The 16,663-nt window shown below is 43.4% G+C and overlaps 1 protein-coding gene across 9 annotated transcripts in view; it reads right to left on the bottom strand.

Annotated features, from left to right (window-relative positions):
* tox2 (TOX high mobility group box family member 2) overlaps positions 1–16,663 on the bottom strand; it is a 113,368-nt gene that overhangs the window by 56,881 nt on the left and 39,824 nt on the right. For 4 of the 9 annotated variants that reach the window (XM_047813562.1, XM_047813563.1, XM_047813569.1 and 1 more), the window contains exon 2: positions 14,756–14,845. The exons of 4 other annotated variants lie outside the window; for them this stretch is intronic. In XM_047813562.1, the coding sequence (XP_047669518.1) occupies positions 14,756–14,845 (90 nt within the window). The remainder of the gene's footprint in view (positions 1–14,755; positions 14,846–16,663) is intronic. One more of the 9 variants, XM_047813568.1, reaches the window with a different exon arrangement.

Below are 16,663 nucleotides of genomic sequence, written 5' to 3'. Positions count from 1 at the left end.
TAGTAGCATACTGGTTTGATGTATCACTGGCTAGTTGGTTTTGATACAATGCGATAATGCGCATCGATTCTTCGTTGCTCTGAACGCTTTCGTAGATGTGTCTTAATGTTTCTTCGTCTGAAGCGAATGGTAAGACATGCTAGAAACTCGTGTATACCAGAATTACGCTAGTGTACAGGATTGGCGCTAGTCAGTCCGTCTGTATAATTATCGCACTACACACTATTTGTGGTGTCAAATATTTGATATACTTTTATCGTCATCACAGCAACTTACAGCGGTGCACCGCTCACATCACTCTCATAGTTTCAGAGTACACACAGGCGACACGAAAAGAGAAATGAGTCTGGCCTGTACATAACGCTTGGTTTGCTTGATACACACACACACACACACACACCAGCCCACCCCCCAACACCTGGCGACGTGTCTCAGCTCGTTCCTTAGACGGTGTTAACTGATCCCTAGACGCTATACCGCAGAGTAAAAGCTGAAACCTTCTCAATTCCTGCGTGAGATGCGCACTACACTCTTCCCTTGCCCATAGGTTGCCTGCTCTACGCAAGAGGAGAAAGAGACTGGAGCTAACCATTACATATGAGTTATAAAAAGGAAGGAATCTCGACTCTCTTGTGTTGGAGTTGGAGTAATTGGCAGACGACATAATGATGGATAAATACACTTAGGAGAAACTATGAGATTTCTCCTCACTTTTCATTGATTAGCAGCATGCACATGTGTATACGAAGTAAGATAAACAAAAAGTTAGACGAAAATTCTATCAAACTTATGGGATGATGGGCTGATGCTGATGCTGTGCTGTCCTGTGTGCCTGATCAGCTGATGTGATGCTGGCTAGACCATGTGTCGGTCCTGATGTGCTATGTGCTATCTGACTCTGTCGCTTTGTGCGCCTTCACCTTTGATCGTGCTTGGTAAACTCAGGTGCCCAGACATGAGATTTATGCAAGTGTGCTAACTATCTCTGAGCTACATACATTCTCGATGATAGAGAAAAAAAAAAATCAGAAAAGACAAAAACTTAGTTGCAGTGCCTTCTTTTTACTATAATTAGAAGAAAATGCATCCCCGCGTGTTTTCATTTTGGTAGTCTTGGTCGCTCAGGTGTCAGGCATAGCTGAGTATTAGGGTCTACATTATCTAGACTCCCTCTGAGGTCATGACTCCATCGCCTTATCGATAAAGCACTGAAGCTTTAGAATCTCTTAATATGATGCATTCAGTTTTAAAAAGAAACAATAAAGAAAACGCACAAGTACGTAGTATATAGCAAGTGTTTAAGGTGTGTGATAGATAGTGGTGTGACATAAGTACAGAAATTTGTGTTTGTGATGTAAGGCATAATTGAGATGACAGGGGTGAATGAGTGGCTGTTGTGGTGCAAAAAAAAAAGCATATACGAAGTCTGCTGATCGCATGTGCTATGGGGGTTTAGGAAGAAAAAAAAAAAAGACAGTGATCAATCGGGAAGAGAGGGAAAAAATGAACGAAAGCGGAAGACGAGCCGGAGCCTAGTATAAACACGTCACGCATCACGTGGGACAGAAACTCAGGTAGCCTTGCGAGCGAACGATACCAATAGGAAATGCGGCTCATGGCAGGTTTCCTAACTGAGCACGCCACGCATAACTACATAGACGACTAATGATGCACAATGTAATCAGTGAACGGGGGGCGGGCATGACACACAACACTGTTGCACACTCACACACAGCAAGATCTTTTGCAGTAGCATATAACATCAATGATTTATTGGACAGCTGTTCTCAGATACCGTGTCCCTGCGATGCGATGCTCCGTGACCTCGTCGGGGTGTTCCGAACCCACTACGTCTTCTGCGGTGTGTTTATGTGAGACATATGGGCTTAGACTCGGTTAGTATGATGCGAAACTCAGCACCGCTGGGGACGGCACGCCTCATCCGCCGCATACCTTCTCAACAGCTCTCTCTCTCCACTCACTGGCCACATATCTGGAGCGTAAATACTAACTCATTACGGACACACAATCACACACCTCTGCGTCGGTGGGACCACACACCTCTGTGCATGCTATCGGTTCGAGGCTAAAGATACTTCATGACGCAAGGGTCATTGTAATACGCGTGAATCTGGATCAAGATTACAACGGCAGAAGTCGAGCCGACGAAGAACGTTGACTCGTAGGTCAGAAACGACTCGTCTACAAACTAACTATAGGAACCTCTCGGAAACACTAACTCACACGTGAAGAAGCATTTTGACAGGACGTGCTGCAACGTGGCGAACAGTAACTCGGTCGATCAGTCGAAACCTGAGTCCTGCTACTATGATCGTGCTTAATGTACACTACGCCTCGAAACTGTTACACAATCAGGACGTAACCAACATACTACAGACTAGTCATACTGTTAAGCATCCGTGCAGGCTCATGCACCAGTCATCGAACACGGCTCGCATGCTGTGGTGAAGTGACAGTCCGGTAAGAGTGCTGAACTGAGATGCATACGCGGTCGAGCTTGCGTGTAACTCCGCACGATTCACATTGGAACAATGTAACTAGTAACAACATATAGCTTGGATTATTCATAGCAACATGTTACGGTTCAACTCAGTGCTTTTCACTCGCGTCTACCACACGGCTCAGTCTGTTACGGGCGCCGTGCATTCATTCTAACTACACACCAGCTAGCTCACACAGACAGATCTGTCACCTGTTTAGAGAAACTATCAACCCCTCCTCATCGCGAGCTCTGTGTACAGAATAAAGAAGTGCACCTACATCGTCACACTGACAACCCCATCATCACTCACACACAAATCTGCACACTGAGCCGGTCTCGGAAAACTCAACAGACGGTGCTCAAAAATAAAACCATCGTGGATTCCTGAACCACACAACCCACACACAACACATACCACACACACACAACACACACACACACATACACCGCAACACACACACGCAACACACAACACACACACACATCTGACTGTTTACACAACACATCCACACACTAACACGCGGGCATGTCTAGAATCACAAACATCTCAATCACAATAAACGCAATCTCTCTGCCTAATCACAGAACGATTTACGATTCACTAAAAGTCAACACATTAGAGGTTTCCGCTTAGGATACAATTTAACATTATCATACCAACCGCAGATTATGTCAAGCTTCAATCTACGACGCAATATTTTAAAGTGCCTCTTAAATTAAAACTCTTAAACAACACACACTCTAAAAATGTCTTAACACACTACACCATCACACGCACCAAATGCTCATTACTATTCAGGCTGACACTGCTTATTCTCGCAGCCGATGGTAAAGCGCGAAAGTCGGGCAAGCCTGCTGAAACTTGTCTGTCATGTCTGGTCTATGCGGATATGTGTACATCAGTATCCTATAAACTGTAGGTTCATATTTTAACTCACTTAAATCATATTAATATATAAGTGTATTCTTACTACTCCATACTAAGTAAAGCGATAGTCTATGATGTTGCTGTTCATATCATCCGCATCACAGGATCGGGTATGGTCCGAAGTAACACAAACAGCACGAGGTGTGTCTGTCACACCCGCGCCGCACCACACTTTACACACTGATTCCAAACGACGACCTACACCCAAGGAATTTCAGAGCGAGCACCATGGCGATCACGACTGACTACGAGTAAAAACGCGACACATCGACGATGTCTGTAATGGGTGTACATATAGGAGTCATGGTCTCTTAAGCATGATATGGATTAAACGACCTGACGCACAATGAGACTCATAAACAGAGACTGATAGTCATCTAAACAATACAGTCCATGCACTAGAATAGATACAGTGAATCAAGATGATATGAACACAGAGGGCAAAGCAGAACGCCTGTATCTCTATCCGGGCCAGACAAAACACAATACATACACAGCTATACAGACGCTTAGGCAGATTCTTTTCTCACTAACTCTCCAACGAGTCGTGACGGTTGAGAGGTAGCAAGTAGCAGAGGGCAGGCTGATGTGATGTATAGCTGTGCTAGCTGTAGTGTGTAGCTGCAGGTGATGTTTGACGGTATGCAGCCACGCATCAATGCTTCAAGGGCACCACTGAGAACCGCTGGTCAGGCATATCGTCTCTGGTCTTGTAGACTGAGCCTCTCAGAATCGGTCCTCAAGGTCACTACGCCCACAGATCAACCACAGAGTGCCCCCCTTATACCAGTTTAGCCGACCTCACTTGCTAACTAAAAGTGCTGCTGGTGTCTCTAACTATCTCATATTGTCTGTATCTACAGGCTGGCGGTGAGTGAGGGCGGGACAAAAAATTCCACACGCAGGCACTTATAGTATAAGCTAGTGCCGACTATTATAAAGTGAGAAGAATTCCGTCAAGACTAGCGGGGGAAATTGGCACTTTCGTAAATCGTATCCCGTCGCGTCTCAGCACCAACCGTAGATTACATGAAAGTGCTGACCCATTGAAGAGAAGCCCTACGCACGCATCCGGACTACAAAATGGCTCTGTACGTCGTCGAAGCCGACGCCGGAACGTGGAGACGTCGGCGCACGAGAGCTGACAACAACCGAACCTAGACTCAATACAAATATACTGAGGAAGGGGGAGGGGATTCAGGATTCGGCACTGTACATGTGAACTTGCCCGTAGTATATAATGATGGCTAGTCTGATTAGGGGATGGAAACAATTACTGTGGATTCATTCCTATAATGCATTATTTGTCGTGCAATATAGTTCCGTTGGTATTGTTAATTTTTGAATGAGCTTTTTTAGTGTAAAGGACGTGGGCGACTATGCATATGCATCACTTAACTATTTAATTACATAGATATTCCTTCAACTTCGCATCAATGCTTACATGCATCAACAGTTACTATACAATCGTCTACACACTAGTTGTTGGTACGTCAAGAATCAAAGAACTAATGGCCTCGTGTATCAACTTCAGAGCTAACACTGATCCCCCCAGTCCTAAGCATGCTACTGCATTATAAATGATCGAAAACTCATGTTTCGACTAACGTGCAGACATGTAACTTGGAGCGAGAATGCTGTCTAGTTGAAGTCTAAACTATCTCTGAAAAATTCATGCGCTTCGCCATTATGTTACTTGCATAGTATATGGTACTTTACAGTTCTCTATCATGCAACATTACAAGCATCTACCATCAGTGTGGAGTAGCACAGTAGCACAGTGTGCGCTGACTTACTTGGGCGCGTTGATTGTAGAGTGTGGTTGTGCCAAAGCGGGATGAGATAAGAGGAAGGGACTGTTGTTGACCGGCGTTGCACAAAAAGGATGGCCGGGATATCAGTTGTAAAGTCTCGTGCAATGGTAGGACACAATTCGATCCAGAGAGAGGCAAGATAAATGTACTTTTTGGACTACCGTGTAAGATTCTTCTATTGTGAACGAGTAGTAAAGAGAAGAAGAGATCCTTGTAGGCTGTATAATGTGTCTTGTACACGGCTGTGTGATGGATGATATGGTCGATGTGTGTTCTGTCAGTGCGGGATAGTAGCTAAGCTAGTGTTTGCGGATCCACTTGTCTGATGTGGACGTAGCGTGAGGAGGCTGCGTCGTGGGCGCGCAGGGGGCTTTCAGCTACGTAGGAACACTGTGCTCAGCGTCAGAGCGACTCAAAGCTGAGTTAGTCGTTGACGACTAGCGGTAGAGACAAGAATAGTGACTCAAGGCTCATAAGCGAGGGCTTACACAAAAGGATACAAACTATACATTCATAAATTCAAGTAGCATGATTGATTCTAAATAGTGCGAGTCCAGTGTACGAGGAGTGGGAGACGCTAGAGTATGAAGAGAGTCGAAGCAGCATACAAAATGTAGAGGAGAGCAGGAGAACCCGTCAAACAGAGACAGCAGGAGAGAGACATCTTGAACTAGAGTGGGAGAGAAGCCCTTGCATGATGACCCACAGGAGACCCTTTAACAGCAGAGAGAGATACACTACTAACCAGATGACAGAGAATAAGCACCTCTAGTAGAGATGGAGAAAGCCTGATGAGCAGCAGTTGAGAGCCGAAGCCAACGACGAGCAAGAGAGAGAGCCCACCTGCTAGAACATGGGCAGAGAGTGAGACAAATATAAGAGCAGAGTGAAGCACCGGATAGTACGAGCTAGAGGAACCCTCGGAAGAGAACAGATGCACGCGAGCAGGAGAAACGCGTCCTAGACGAGCATAGCACAGTAGAGATCACGCAGAGTCAGTAGGACAGGGCGAGAGAAGATACCCGATCTACAGATAGTACAGGAGAAGATCAGACCCCTGTTAGCTAGCAGTACGGCGAACCCTCTAACCCAGCAGGAGAACGTGCACGATACAGAGAAAAGTAGATACGAGAGACAGAGAACCGTGTAGACCGCGATGGAGAGAAGACCTCTAAGCATTAGAGAGGAGAAGCCCAGCAGCAGAGCAAAGAACCAAAAAGAGAAGAGGAAGAGGGAAGAGAAAGCTAGGCAGAGTCTGGATAACCAAGCAGAATCGTACGCATGCATCTTGACGCTACCCACTCTACATTAGCTGACAGAAGAAGATCTCCTGTACGACGTGCAGTGCGAAGAAACTGCCATCATATAACATAGCGCGCATTGAATGCACGGCATCGTTGATAGAGAAACTGCAGTAACTTTCTCCCTCTATAACTATATCAGTATGGATCCTCTCTCTAATCATAGTGCAGGAGAACTCCTGTGACTACGTAGTGGAGATGACTCCGTCTGTAACGTGCTGGAGATCGATGCTGTTGACAGAGCAGGTGATGACCCTGCTGGGGACTGTAGGTGTGATGGTGCTTAGCGGCGTAGCCCTCTAGATCCACTAGGCGTGAGGAGATATACCCTCTGATCAGAGCGAGGATGTAAGTCGCAACCTCTATATCAATAGCAGGGAACATAAGCCTTCATCCCCTCGATATGAGCAGGAGCACCACATCCGTGACAGAGTCAGTACAGTAAAGGAGGCATACCCTCTAACGTGTACCTGCAGGGACGAAGCGCATGCGACAGAGCGCAGATCTACTGCTTATCGCTCTAGTTCTCCAGTTTATAGAACGCTTGTTTACGATCTGTTACGTCATCAGTGTGACTAGGTAAGTGCAGTACCACTCCAAGAGCAATAAAAGCGTAATAAAAGACGAACTTAAGCAAGGCTAAATAAACCGACAGCAAGTTTCTTCTGATTTTCTGTGCATGCGTTCCGAGACACCAACAGGCTCGAGTACACAAAACTGTTTGATTCCCTGGAGCAATGGCCATGAATGAGTGTGAGTGTTGTTATCATGTACAGGACTGACAGAAAAAATCAATACTAAGTCTTTCTGATGTGCAGACTGGTGAGAATGTTTAATGATATTAAACTCTACACTGTTGCTGGAATGGCTGAGATTCCTCACACCGGCCGGAGCGAAGAGAATTCAGGCTCGTCCTGCTTTGATTAACTCCGACGGAGGTGAATGTATTCAAATATAGCTCTGTAGGAGTAAATGTATCGCAGTAGGAGTTCACTTACTGCGGCTGAGCTCATTGGCCATAATGGGTTTATATTAGCTTCCTTTCTAGCAGGCATGCGAAGCGTTTCATTTCAAAATGTTTCAACGGATGTGGCGCACTATGTGTTTATAAAAACCAAAGGAATGCTAAACAAAAAAAATAAATAAATAAAAAGTGTGACCCAGGCTTTTAGGCTCCTGCTGGCTTTTTTTCTGGAGAACGGAATGGAAGACATCACTAGCAGACATTTCTAATGTAGTTTTCGATATTTCTATTGCAACCTCTCAAATATCATTTTTTTTATCCTTTCTCCTCGCTTCTTCTTGCTTTAGTCTCCCACTTTCTCTCTCTCTCTCTCTCTCTCTCTCTCTCTCTCTCTCTCTTGCTCGTGCTGTCGCTGCATGCTGTGGCGAGATTTTCTATTACCAGTCTAATTGCACATTCCGCAGTGACAAGAGCTCATTAGGTCTTAATTACACATGTGTTATTTAGTACAAACATCTCCATTCGGGTTCTCTTTTACGTGGTAATTGTACTGTGGGGACAGCCGTTTGAGACAGGGGCAGATCGGAGTGTGTGCTGCGCTGACTAGGGAAGGATGGAAGTAGGTCAGGAGCAGAAGCAGTAAACAAGCTGTGCTGGAATAAAATAATGCTCTCTTTTTCCCTCCCTCTCTCTCTCTCTCTCTCTCTCTCTCTCTCTCTATCTCTTTCTCTGAACACACAAAGACACACACACAAACATTAGGTATCATGCCAAAGCCATTGAGATCCAATGCTCATGTAATATTTACGGTACACTAATAGATAGATGACAGTTTTTTTCTGAGAGACACACAGAGAGACACAGAGAGAGAGAGAGAGAGAGAGAGAGAGAGAGAGAGAGAGAGAGAGAGAGAGAGAGAGAGAGAGAGAGAGAGAGAGATGATAATGATGGCCCCCTCCATTTCAGACAAAGCTGAGAGACTACATTAATACATTTGCGCATCATGCATTAGTGTGTGCACTTGTGTGTTTGTTATATATCTGTGTGTGGGTGTGTTTGTGTGTTTACTGGAGTGTGTGTTTGTCTTGCCACAAATGCGCATGATTGGTAATGCATACCTCTGTTTCATTTGGTTGAGAAATGATGCCGAGCGAATGAATCTGGTTTTCCGTTTTTTCACTGTCCACTTATCCGAACTCGTCTGCTGTGGTTTGTTTATTTATTTATTTATTTATTTATTTATTTATTTATTTATTTGCATTTCTATCATTTCTGTTTCAAGGCAATTCATTTGCCTGTCCTGCATTAAACTGGCTTCAGATATCAATTTGCCTTTCTTTGTATTACACCTGGCAACCTCCTTAATTCACAACAAGCCTACTGTCTTGCACGTGCCAATCTGGTGACACACACACACACACACACACACACACACACACACACACTCAAGGGGCAAACTTCAACTCCACACATCAAACAACAGTAAGGCTGCCAGTACTGTATTCATCATTTCCTCTCTTTTTTTCTACCTCAATCAGGATAAAAATAAAGAGCAGTAGCTGTAATGACAGTCACTCGAGCTGCCGTATCCTCCGTGCAGGCTGAATAATGTCCTAGCACTGCAGAATCTAATAGGCTCCTTCTCTCTTAGATGTGCAGCCTAGAATGGCGCTTATGAAATATTAATATTACACAAAAATATGGCAACTCCGACTCACTCCATCTCTCAAACTCTAACGCAATTGACTATGCAAGCTTTCCAAATCAGACCGAGAGGAGAGGAGAGGAGAGGAGAGGAGAGGTGGGGGAGGGATTTTTACTTGAATATGAGGAGCATGTCATGAAAGAAGAAGAAGAAGAAGAAGAAGAAGAAGAAGAAGAAGAAGAAGAAGAAAAGGGGCAGTAGGAGCAGAAAATAAAGGTACGAATAGCAGATGTTTGGTTTGATGGTATCAGTGCAACACGGAAACTAAAAAAAAGGTGCTGGCCTCCCTAAAGACACACACACACACACACACACACACACACACACACACACACACACACACACACACACACACACACACACACACACACAGTAGCCACAAGACATCAGACCCTGCTAGCTTTAGATAAGGGATATTGCCATCTCTCAAACCAAAGACAGAAACACCTGTTAGTTTTTTTTGCTTAAACTTAAACTGTAAGTTTGTGGGCTTTTGTCCGAGACAAAACCTTAATGCCTGGCTTCAACCAGTGAGACTTAACAAAATCCTCCATTACCGTCTTAATCTTTCACTTACAGTACAATTCAATGTAAATGCACGGACATATGGATTCTAGTTGTGGCGTGTAAAAGCCATTAAAGACGTAACACTATTGAAACGTGAGGATACTGAGCTCTGTAGGGCAACAAACCATAACTCACATCAATCTTATTTCCAGAAGTGTGAGTTATTGTGTCCGCAAGACAGGTTCAGATCTCCCTGGTCTAAAAAAAAAAAACTGTCAGAAGCTCAAAAACTTTATGATACAGGCAACATAAAAGCAGGTTGTCTGTCGTTGGCAAGCCTGTGTGTGTGTGTGTGTGTGTGCAGAATATGTCCTAATATAAGTGCAGCATCAACTCAGAGGTGACAGCAGAAACCAGCAGTGGCTCGTGACCTCAGATTTGGTGGTGCAAGAGGACACTAATACTGACAAATTCAAGAGGCAATCACACTTGACTCGTACTACAGGCTACTATCCAGTGAATTTTTAGACTAACAGACAGTCAAGAATCGTACGCATGCGGTCTGACGGCTTGTTTTCAGCACAGGTACGCACACATTTTATTCAGCTGTGTTCAACATAGCAAGTGTGTTTCTCATCGCTGTAATTCAAATAAATAACCAGGGTTGCCAGGTTTGGCTTTATTTCCAATCTGACTACATTAAAAAAAAAAAAACACATTAAAAAAAACCCTAAAATTAGCCTAAAAAATTTAAGGCACTGGAAAAGCGAGACACATTTTTCTTCTTCTTTTCCTCACGGAAAACAAGGTCACTGCTGGCACTCACATTTCTCATGTACAGACATTATCCTTTCCATAATCCCATTCCATCCCATAATCTTCCAATCTCTGCAATAATTCTTACAATATAAATGGTACATAATAGACGTCCTGTCTACGCTGACTGTACTGTATGTCTTTGTTTGCAGAAATATGTTTCACCCATATTAGACATTACTTGCTATAAAGCAAGATCTTGGCAGCTATGGAGTTTTTTAAACCAAGTTGATTTAAAAACACTAACCCTGGCAACCCTGTCATCAACCATCCTGTCAGCTGAACCTCATTCACTGTTGATGTTCGGTGATTCCATCCACACTGCGCTTCTATTAACGCTGGCTACAGTTTCCATTTTTTGCGATGAAAACTTCTACGACTGTGCAACATCTAAAAAGGATAGATTCAGGTACTTTTTTTCTGAAATATCTGTCAAAAAGCAAAAAGTTTCTTTCCTCAAAAGAGGTAATCGGAATTTCCATCAATTTCGCAAAAGTATTTTCTGTACTGTTTGTCCTACACAGGGTCACATGGAACCTGGAGTCTGTCTCAGGGGTCTCGGGGCATGAGGCGGCCAACATCCTGAACACGGTGCCAATAAATCGTATTCGAACAATCGCAAAACACACACACACACACACACACACACACACACACACACACACACACACACACACACACACCAAGGATGATTTAGAGATGCCAATGGGAAAGCAAGGTGAATTGGTGTAGCTAGATATCAAACTACTAAGCCACCATTGCCCCAATGAAGACTTTATGGGGATGAATAGTTTTTAAATGGCTGATATACATAAATGCGCATATACCATAATGCAGGTAGACACCACTGGCAGAAAGATTTCACAAATATGATGGAGCAAAAGCCCAACCATTATCGTTTCTGACGATCCATCAAACATTGGGATAACTCCAGTATGGGAGATGATTTGAAACCCTGAAAAAGGTGCCTACAAACCCACAGTGGTAGCTTGGGCTAGAATATCAAGACACTGGACTGATGTGGAATTAAATGACATGGCTGGGTATTAAAAAGAGCATTAGTCTTAGATGATGTCTGGTGGAGCTAAAGATTTCCTCCTGGGGATCAGTAGCCCACTGAATGGACCATACAGTATGTATGTCATCGGTGAGCCTAAGCTTTGCTGTGATTGGTCAGTGGATGCGAAAACCTTTGCACGACTCCACTCTCACCGTGTCTCGGTACAGACAGGCGTTATTACGCGACTAAATTCTCAGCGAGTGTGGGGGTGCAAAACAAATGCACCTATCAATAATTCATTTTGATTGTATCATAAACCTTAAAAATCATCATGGGACACGAGGCCAGGTTAGCGCTAACAACTACAGAGGGTTTTGTTTCCCTTTATAGATTCTCATATAATCATATGTATATTCAAATTTTAATTCTTAATACAGTTTGGCTTGGCCTCAAATGGTGCCCTACTGAATATTCCCTACAAATATCATTACGCATTATGGGGAGCTTCTAACAGTCATCTGTTGGATACTAAGCTATCTCAGTGCATTGTGGGAACGTTCCGGATATTTTCCACGTCGCTTTTTGGATGTGACTCTAAAGAAATGCAAATCTATTGTGGTTAAAAAAAACAAAACAAAACAAAACAAAAAAAACAAATCATTCTGTTTATTCGAATGTATATTTAATAAAGCAAGCCTGAAAGCTGATACCCGATTATTATTGCCGCTTTAAGGGGTCCAATGAGCTACACTCCCTACATACACACATTTCACATCCAGACCAGTGAAATGTCACGTTACAGTCCAGCGATATATATGAGACTATAAAAATGTGAGCTTATATTCCGGAAGACTAATATTTCTGTGATTTTGGCTCGGAATTGTCAGCCGTCGGTTTGCTGAACTTTCTGCCTCAGGATAAGGCCACTGTAGTTGCTATAGAGATAGCATGAAGCATTAGGTTGTGCCCTTTATGGAAATAAATAAATAAATAAATAAATAAATAAATAAATAAATAAATAAATAAATAAATAAATATGGGGGAAAAGAAAAAGACAGAGAAAAGCACAGTTCTGAGAAATAAAATAATGGAATAAACTCACTATGTGTGCATGCTTCTGCAAGAGACTGTGTTTCTCTATCTCTATATATGTTTGTGTGTGTGTGTGTGTGTGTGTGTGTGTGTGTGTGTGTGTGTGTGTGTGTGTGTGTGTGTGATGAAGGTGAACAGATGAGCGGGTGGGACGTGCAGGAGAAGGTTATTTTGGCAAAGGAGCGGATGTTCAGCTGAACCCATATTTAACCGAAGCCCGTGTGGAGTGATGTACAGATACAGAACAAAGGCCTTAAAGCTCCTGCTCCTCCCCTCAGCTCCCCTCTACTCCACCACAACACCTGACATAGAGTGGAAAAAACAAAACAAAAAAGAGACACATTTCCTTTAAAAGCTGCTTAAGTGGTTGCTCTGTGCTGAACCATGTGCCGCTTTGGTTAGACTTCTTAAAAGAAGGAAGAGGAGATGTTTGATAAAAGGGAGATAATTTCATATGCATTCATATGCAAATGTGCGTGCCGGAAACTTTATTTAGATTGTTCCTCCGAGGCTGAGATGAAGTGATGTGAGAGAGAGAGAGAGAGAGAGAGAGAGAGAGAGAGAGAGAGAGAGAGAGAGAGAGAAATATCTAAGGCAAAATTAACTTCAACTTAATAGACAAAAATAATCCACTTTATTGAAACACGCAGTTCTAACACCTTTGATACCTTCCCCTTCTGTCACTTTCTCTCTCTCAATCACACACACACACACACACACACACACACACACACACAGCTCATTGGAATGATTTGTGTCGTATCGTGCTGCAGATTGCATTTACAATATTGGCTTGAGATAGCGTATGACCGATAGCCGTGGCGCGGAGCGGTGGGCTCGGAGGAAGTGCTCTGTTAGCACTCTCCTGCTGATAAATGATTTAAGAAGGCGCCTGAAACATCAATACAATCTCTTTTATAATTACAAAAAAAAAAAAAAAAAAAAAAAAAAAAAGAAGCCACCCACAAAGTAGCATTGGCAGGACTCGGCTCCAACTGCGAAGTGAAAAGATAATTCAGAAAGCTCCGATAGTCCTGAAAAAGTCTTTTGGAAAAAAAGGAATTCTTTATTCCCATTGTCTGTCCTTCTATATGTACGGCACGCTGATAAATTCATAACGCAAAAAAAGATCTTGCCGGCTTCACATTTTCTTCATCTGTTTTTTTTCCCCCCAATTAGCTGTTTTTTTAAACAAAGCTGTCTGTTTAGAGGAAGGAGAAGAGAAAAGTTAACTTTACAACTTTTCTGAGTGATGACGGATAATATTATGTGTGCTGTAGAGGGTGAAAGGAACCAAGAGTCCTGAAGGTTAGAGAATGTGAATGGAAATATTTAACAAAGCTAAGTGTGTGTGCATGCATAAAAAAATGAGAGAGAGAGAGAGAGAGAGAGAGAGAGAGAGAGAGAGAGAGAGAGAGAGAGAGAGAGAGAGAGAGGAAGGGAAATGCTCAGGACTTCTAGCTCAGGTAGAGAAAAACAGGATTTCTGTTTATACTGGCTGCTCTATAAACAAAGTGTGTGTGCCAAGATGTGTGTTCGGCCTCATGCATTGTTGCTCACATATAAAATGGAGGCATGATCACTGTTAAACTTGTGCCAAAATGGCACCAGGAATTCAACTTCTGTGAGCGCGAAAGACTTTTTTTCTAACAGAGCATCCACTTTGGAAATGTTACAGTTAGTGCTGAAGCCGAAACTGGATGTAAATTCGGGGACTGGTCACAAACGGTCATGTGACCTAGTGTGCTGTGAGACAGAGAAGAAACACACAAGTTTGGAACATGTGGACTCACTGGTGTGGCGGAATTATCATTAACTTACTATGTCCTTACTACTGTCTACTCAGATGCCTCTAATATTCAGGAGATCCTCTATTTCTGATTCAAGCTAGAAATGTATGTGTGTGTGTGTGTTTGGAGTGGGTGGTAGATGGGGAGTTAGGGAACCTGTCGTGGGTGTGAAGTGTGACCCCATGGGGAAGCGCCTGGTGGTGGCTGTCAGTCAATCACATGACCCTTCTGCCTTGCAGCTTCATAACCACAAAACCACCCAAGAAAGGCAGCACCATCTACACAGAGCACATAACAGAGAGAGAGAGAGGGGTGGAACAGATGGAGGGTCTCACCCCTGAAGAGGGCAGTCTTTTCCCGTCAGGGTTGGGCCTCACGGGCAAACCGCTGTACAGCCTAGCACGATCTCCTACACTGTATCTGTTCTGTAGAGAAGAGACAGCGACAGAGACACAGAAAGACACAGAGAAAGACAGAGACATTGGGATGGCACAGACGCAGACAGACAGGATGATGCAAAAAGAAAGAGAAAGGGAGACAGAAGGAAAGAGAGGACAAGAACAGGGACAATTCAGTGTAATGTCCATTGACAGCTCTAGACATTTCGATCACAAGAAATGATGACACTGGTGTGTATCCCGACGTCTCGGACTATGGTACGAGTGACGGGAGGAGATGGAGGCACGGCCCTGCACTGAGGGATCTCCTCCACATCGCGCCATGAGTGACGACGGGTTGGGAAAACACTAGCGGCGGGAGGGTTGGCAGGCTAGGTTTGGGAGCCCGAGCAATCCAGCATCTAATGATTCACACAGCACTCTGTGCCAAACACACAAACACACACTGCATAGAGGCTTCGAAATATCTCAAGCAACTTGTATTTCTCTCTTATTTGGCCAACTAAAGAAAGATTGAAGTGTAAAAGATTAACAGATGCTTGTGGCAACAAGTAATTAGAGCCTCCAGTCTGCCCAGTATCAATCTCTCTCTCTCTCTCTCTCTCTCTCTCTCTCTCTCTCTCTCTGCCTCCCTCTCCCTCATACACAAACACACACACACACACACACACACACACAATCCACTTCTGCTCATTGCAAATGCACTGTACGAGAATTAGTGGCAAAAGTTTTTAAAGAATCTCTATCCCATTCTTTCTGTAGAAGTCTGTTTGTGTTTGTCTATTATAGATGGACAGAATGAGCAAAACTCTTACTCAAAGAATGTCATGACGTCATTTAAATAGCTAGGATTAAGACATTATCTACTGGAAAATAAACTCAAACGATGCATGAACCAGTACAAAAATGATATCCGGTCAGCGAAACACACAGACATCAAAATAAAGGAAAAACTGATCTCAGGGACATGGGATGGTGGTACGGTTGGTGGTACCAGATGGGCTGGTTTAAGTATTTCAAAAACTTTCAGAAAATCTCCTGGGATGTTCACACACAACAGTCTCTAGAGTTTACAAAGAATGGTTTGAAAGAAAGAAAAAAAAAGAAAAAAACCTCCAGAGTGAACAGAGATACGTATAAGATGCTTTTCAGCTCACCATGGATGTAAAGAGTAATTATTTGGGTCACCACAACCTTCCTGCCAGCTCAAGTCAGTCTGCCCAATTCTCGTCTGACCTCTTTCATCAGTGACGAGTTTCAACCGCAGAATTCTGTAAAATGTTTCTGAAATACTCAAACCAGCTCACCAGCCAACACCAACAACCCTGTCATGCCAGACTGCATCTTTTCCTCCCTTATGATGTTTGATGTTAGCTGAAGCACTTGACTTGTATCTTCACGACTTTATGCATTGTGCTGATCTGCGTTCACGAGGCGTCTAGGTGTCCCTACGGTATTAAAGTGCTCGGTGAACGTGCAAATAAATACGAACGCAGAGATACTTCTGTGTCTATGTAAAGTAACGATTTGTGCCAAAGTGCGAAAGGAAACAAACAATGCAGACGTCCAGTAAACACACTGAATTAAAGGTTGTGGAAAGAACTGGAACAGAGTGCAGTGGGAGTTCAGAGGAAAAAGTACAAACCGGTCCGGGTCTAAAGCTGCATCGCTCATAATGACTGCACTATGATGTGGTGGAATTGCCCGTTTCAAATCTCCTCACTGAAAAGTCTTCATGTTTGACAGAGAAACACAACACGCTTGTGTAATGATTCACTGACTGATTAATACTATATACTCTATATAAATATCAACCTAAGTGATGTCCAAGAATGAGTGGAACTC

The sequence above is a fragment of the Tachysurus fulvidraco genome, chromosome 5 (assembly GCF_022655615.1).
Source record: "Tachysurus fulvidraco isolate hzauxx_2018 chromosome 5, HZAU_PFXX_2.0, whole genome shotgun sequence".
NCBI classification, from domain to species: Eukaryota; Metazoa; Chordata; class Actinopteri; order Siluriformes; family Bagridae; genus Tachysurus; species Tachysurus fulvidraco.
Note: the sequence above shows the minus strand (reverse complement) of the source record. Positions and strands in the feature narration are given on the sequence as shown.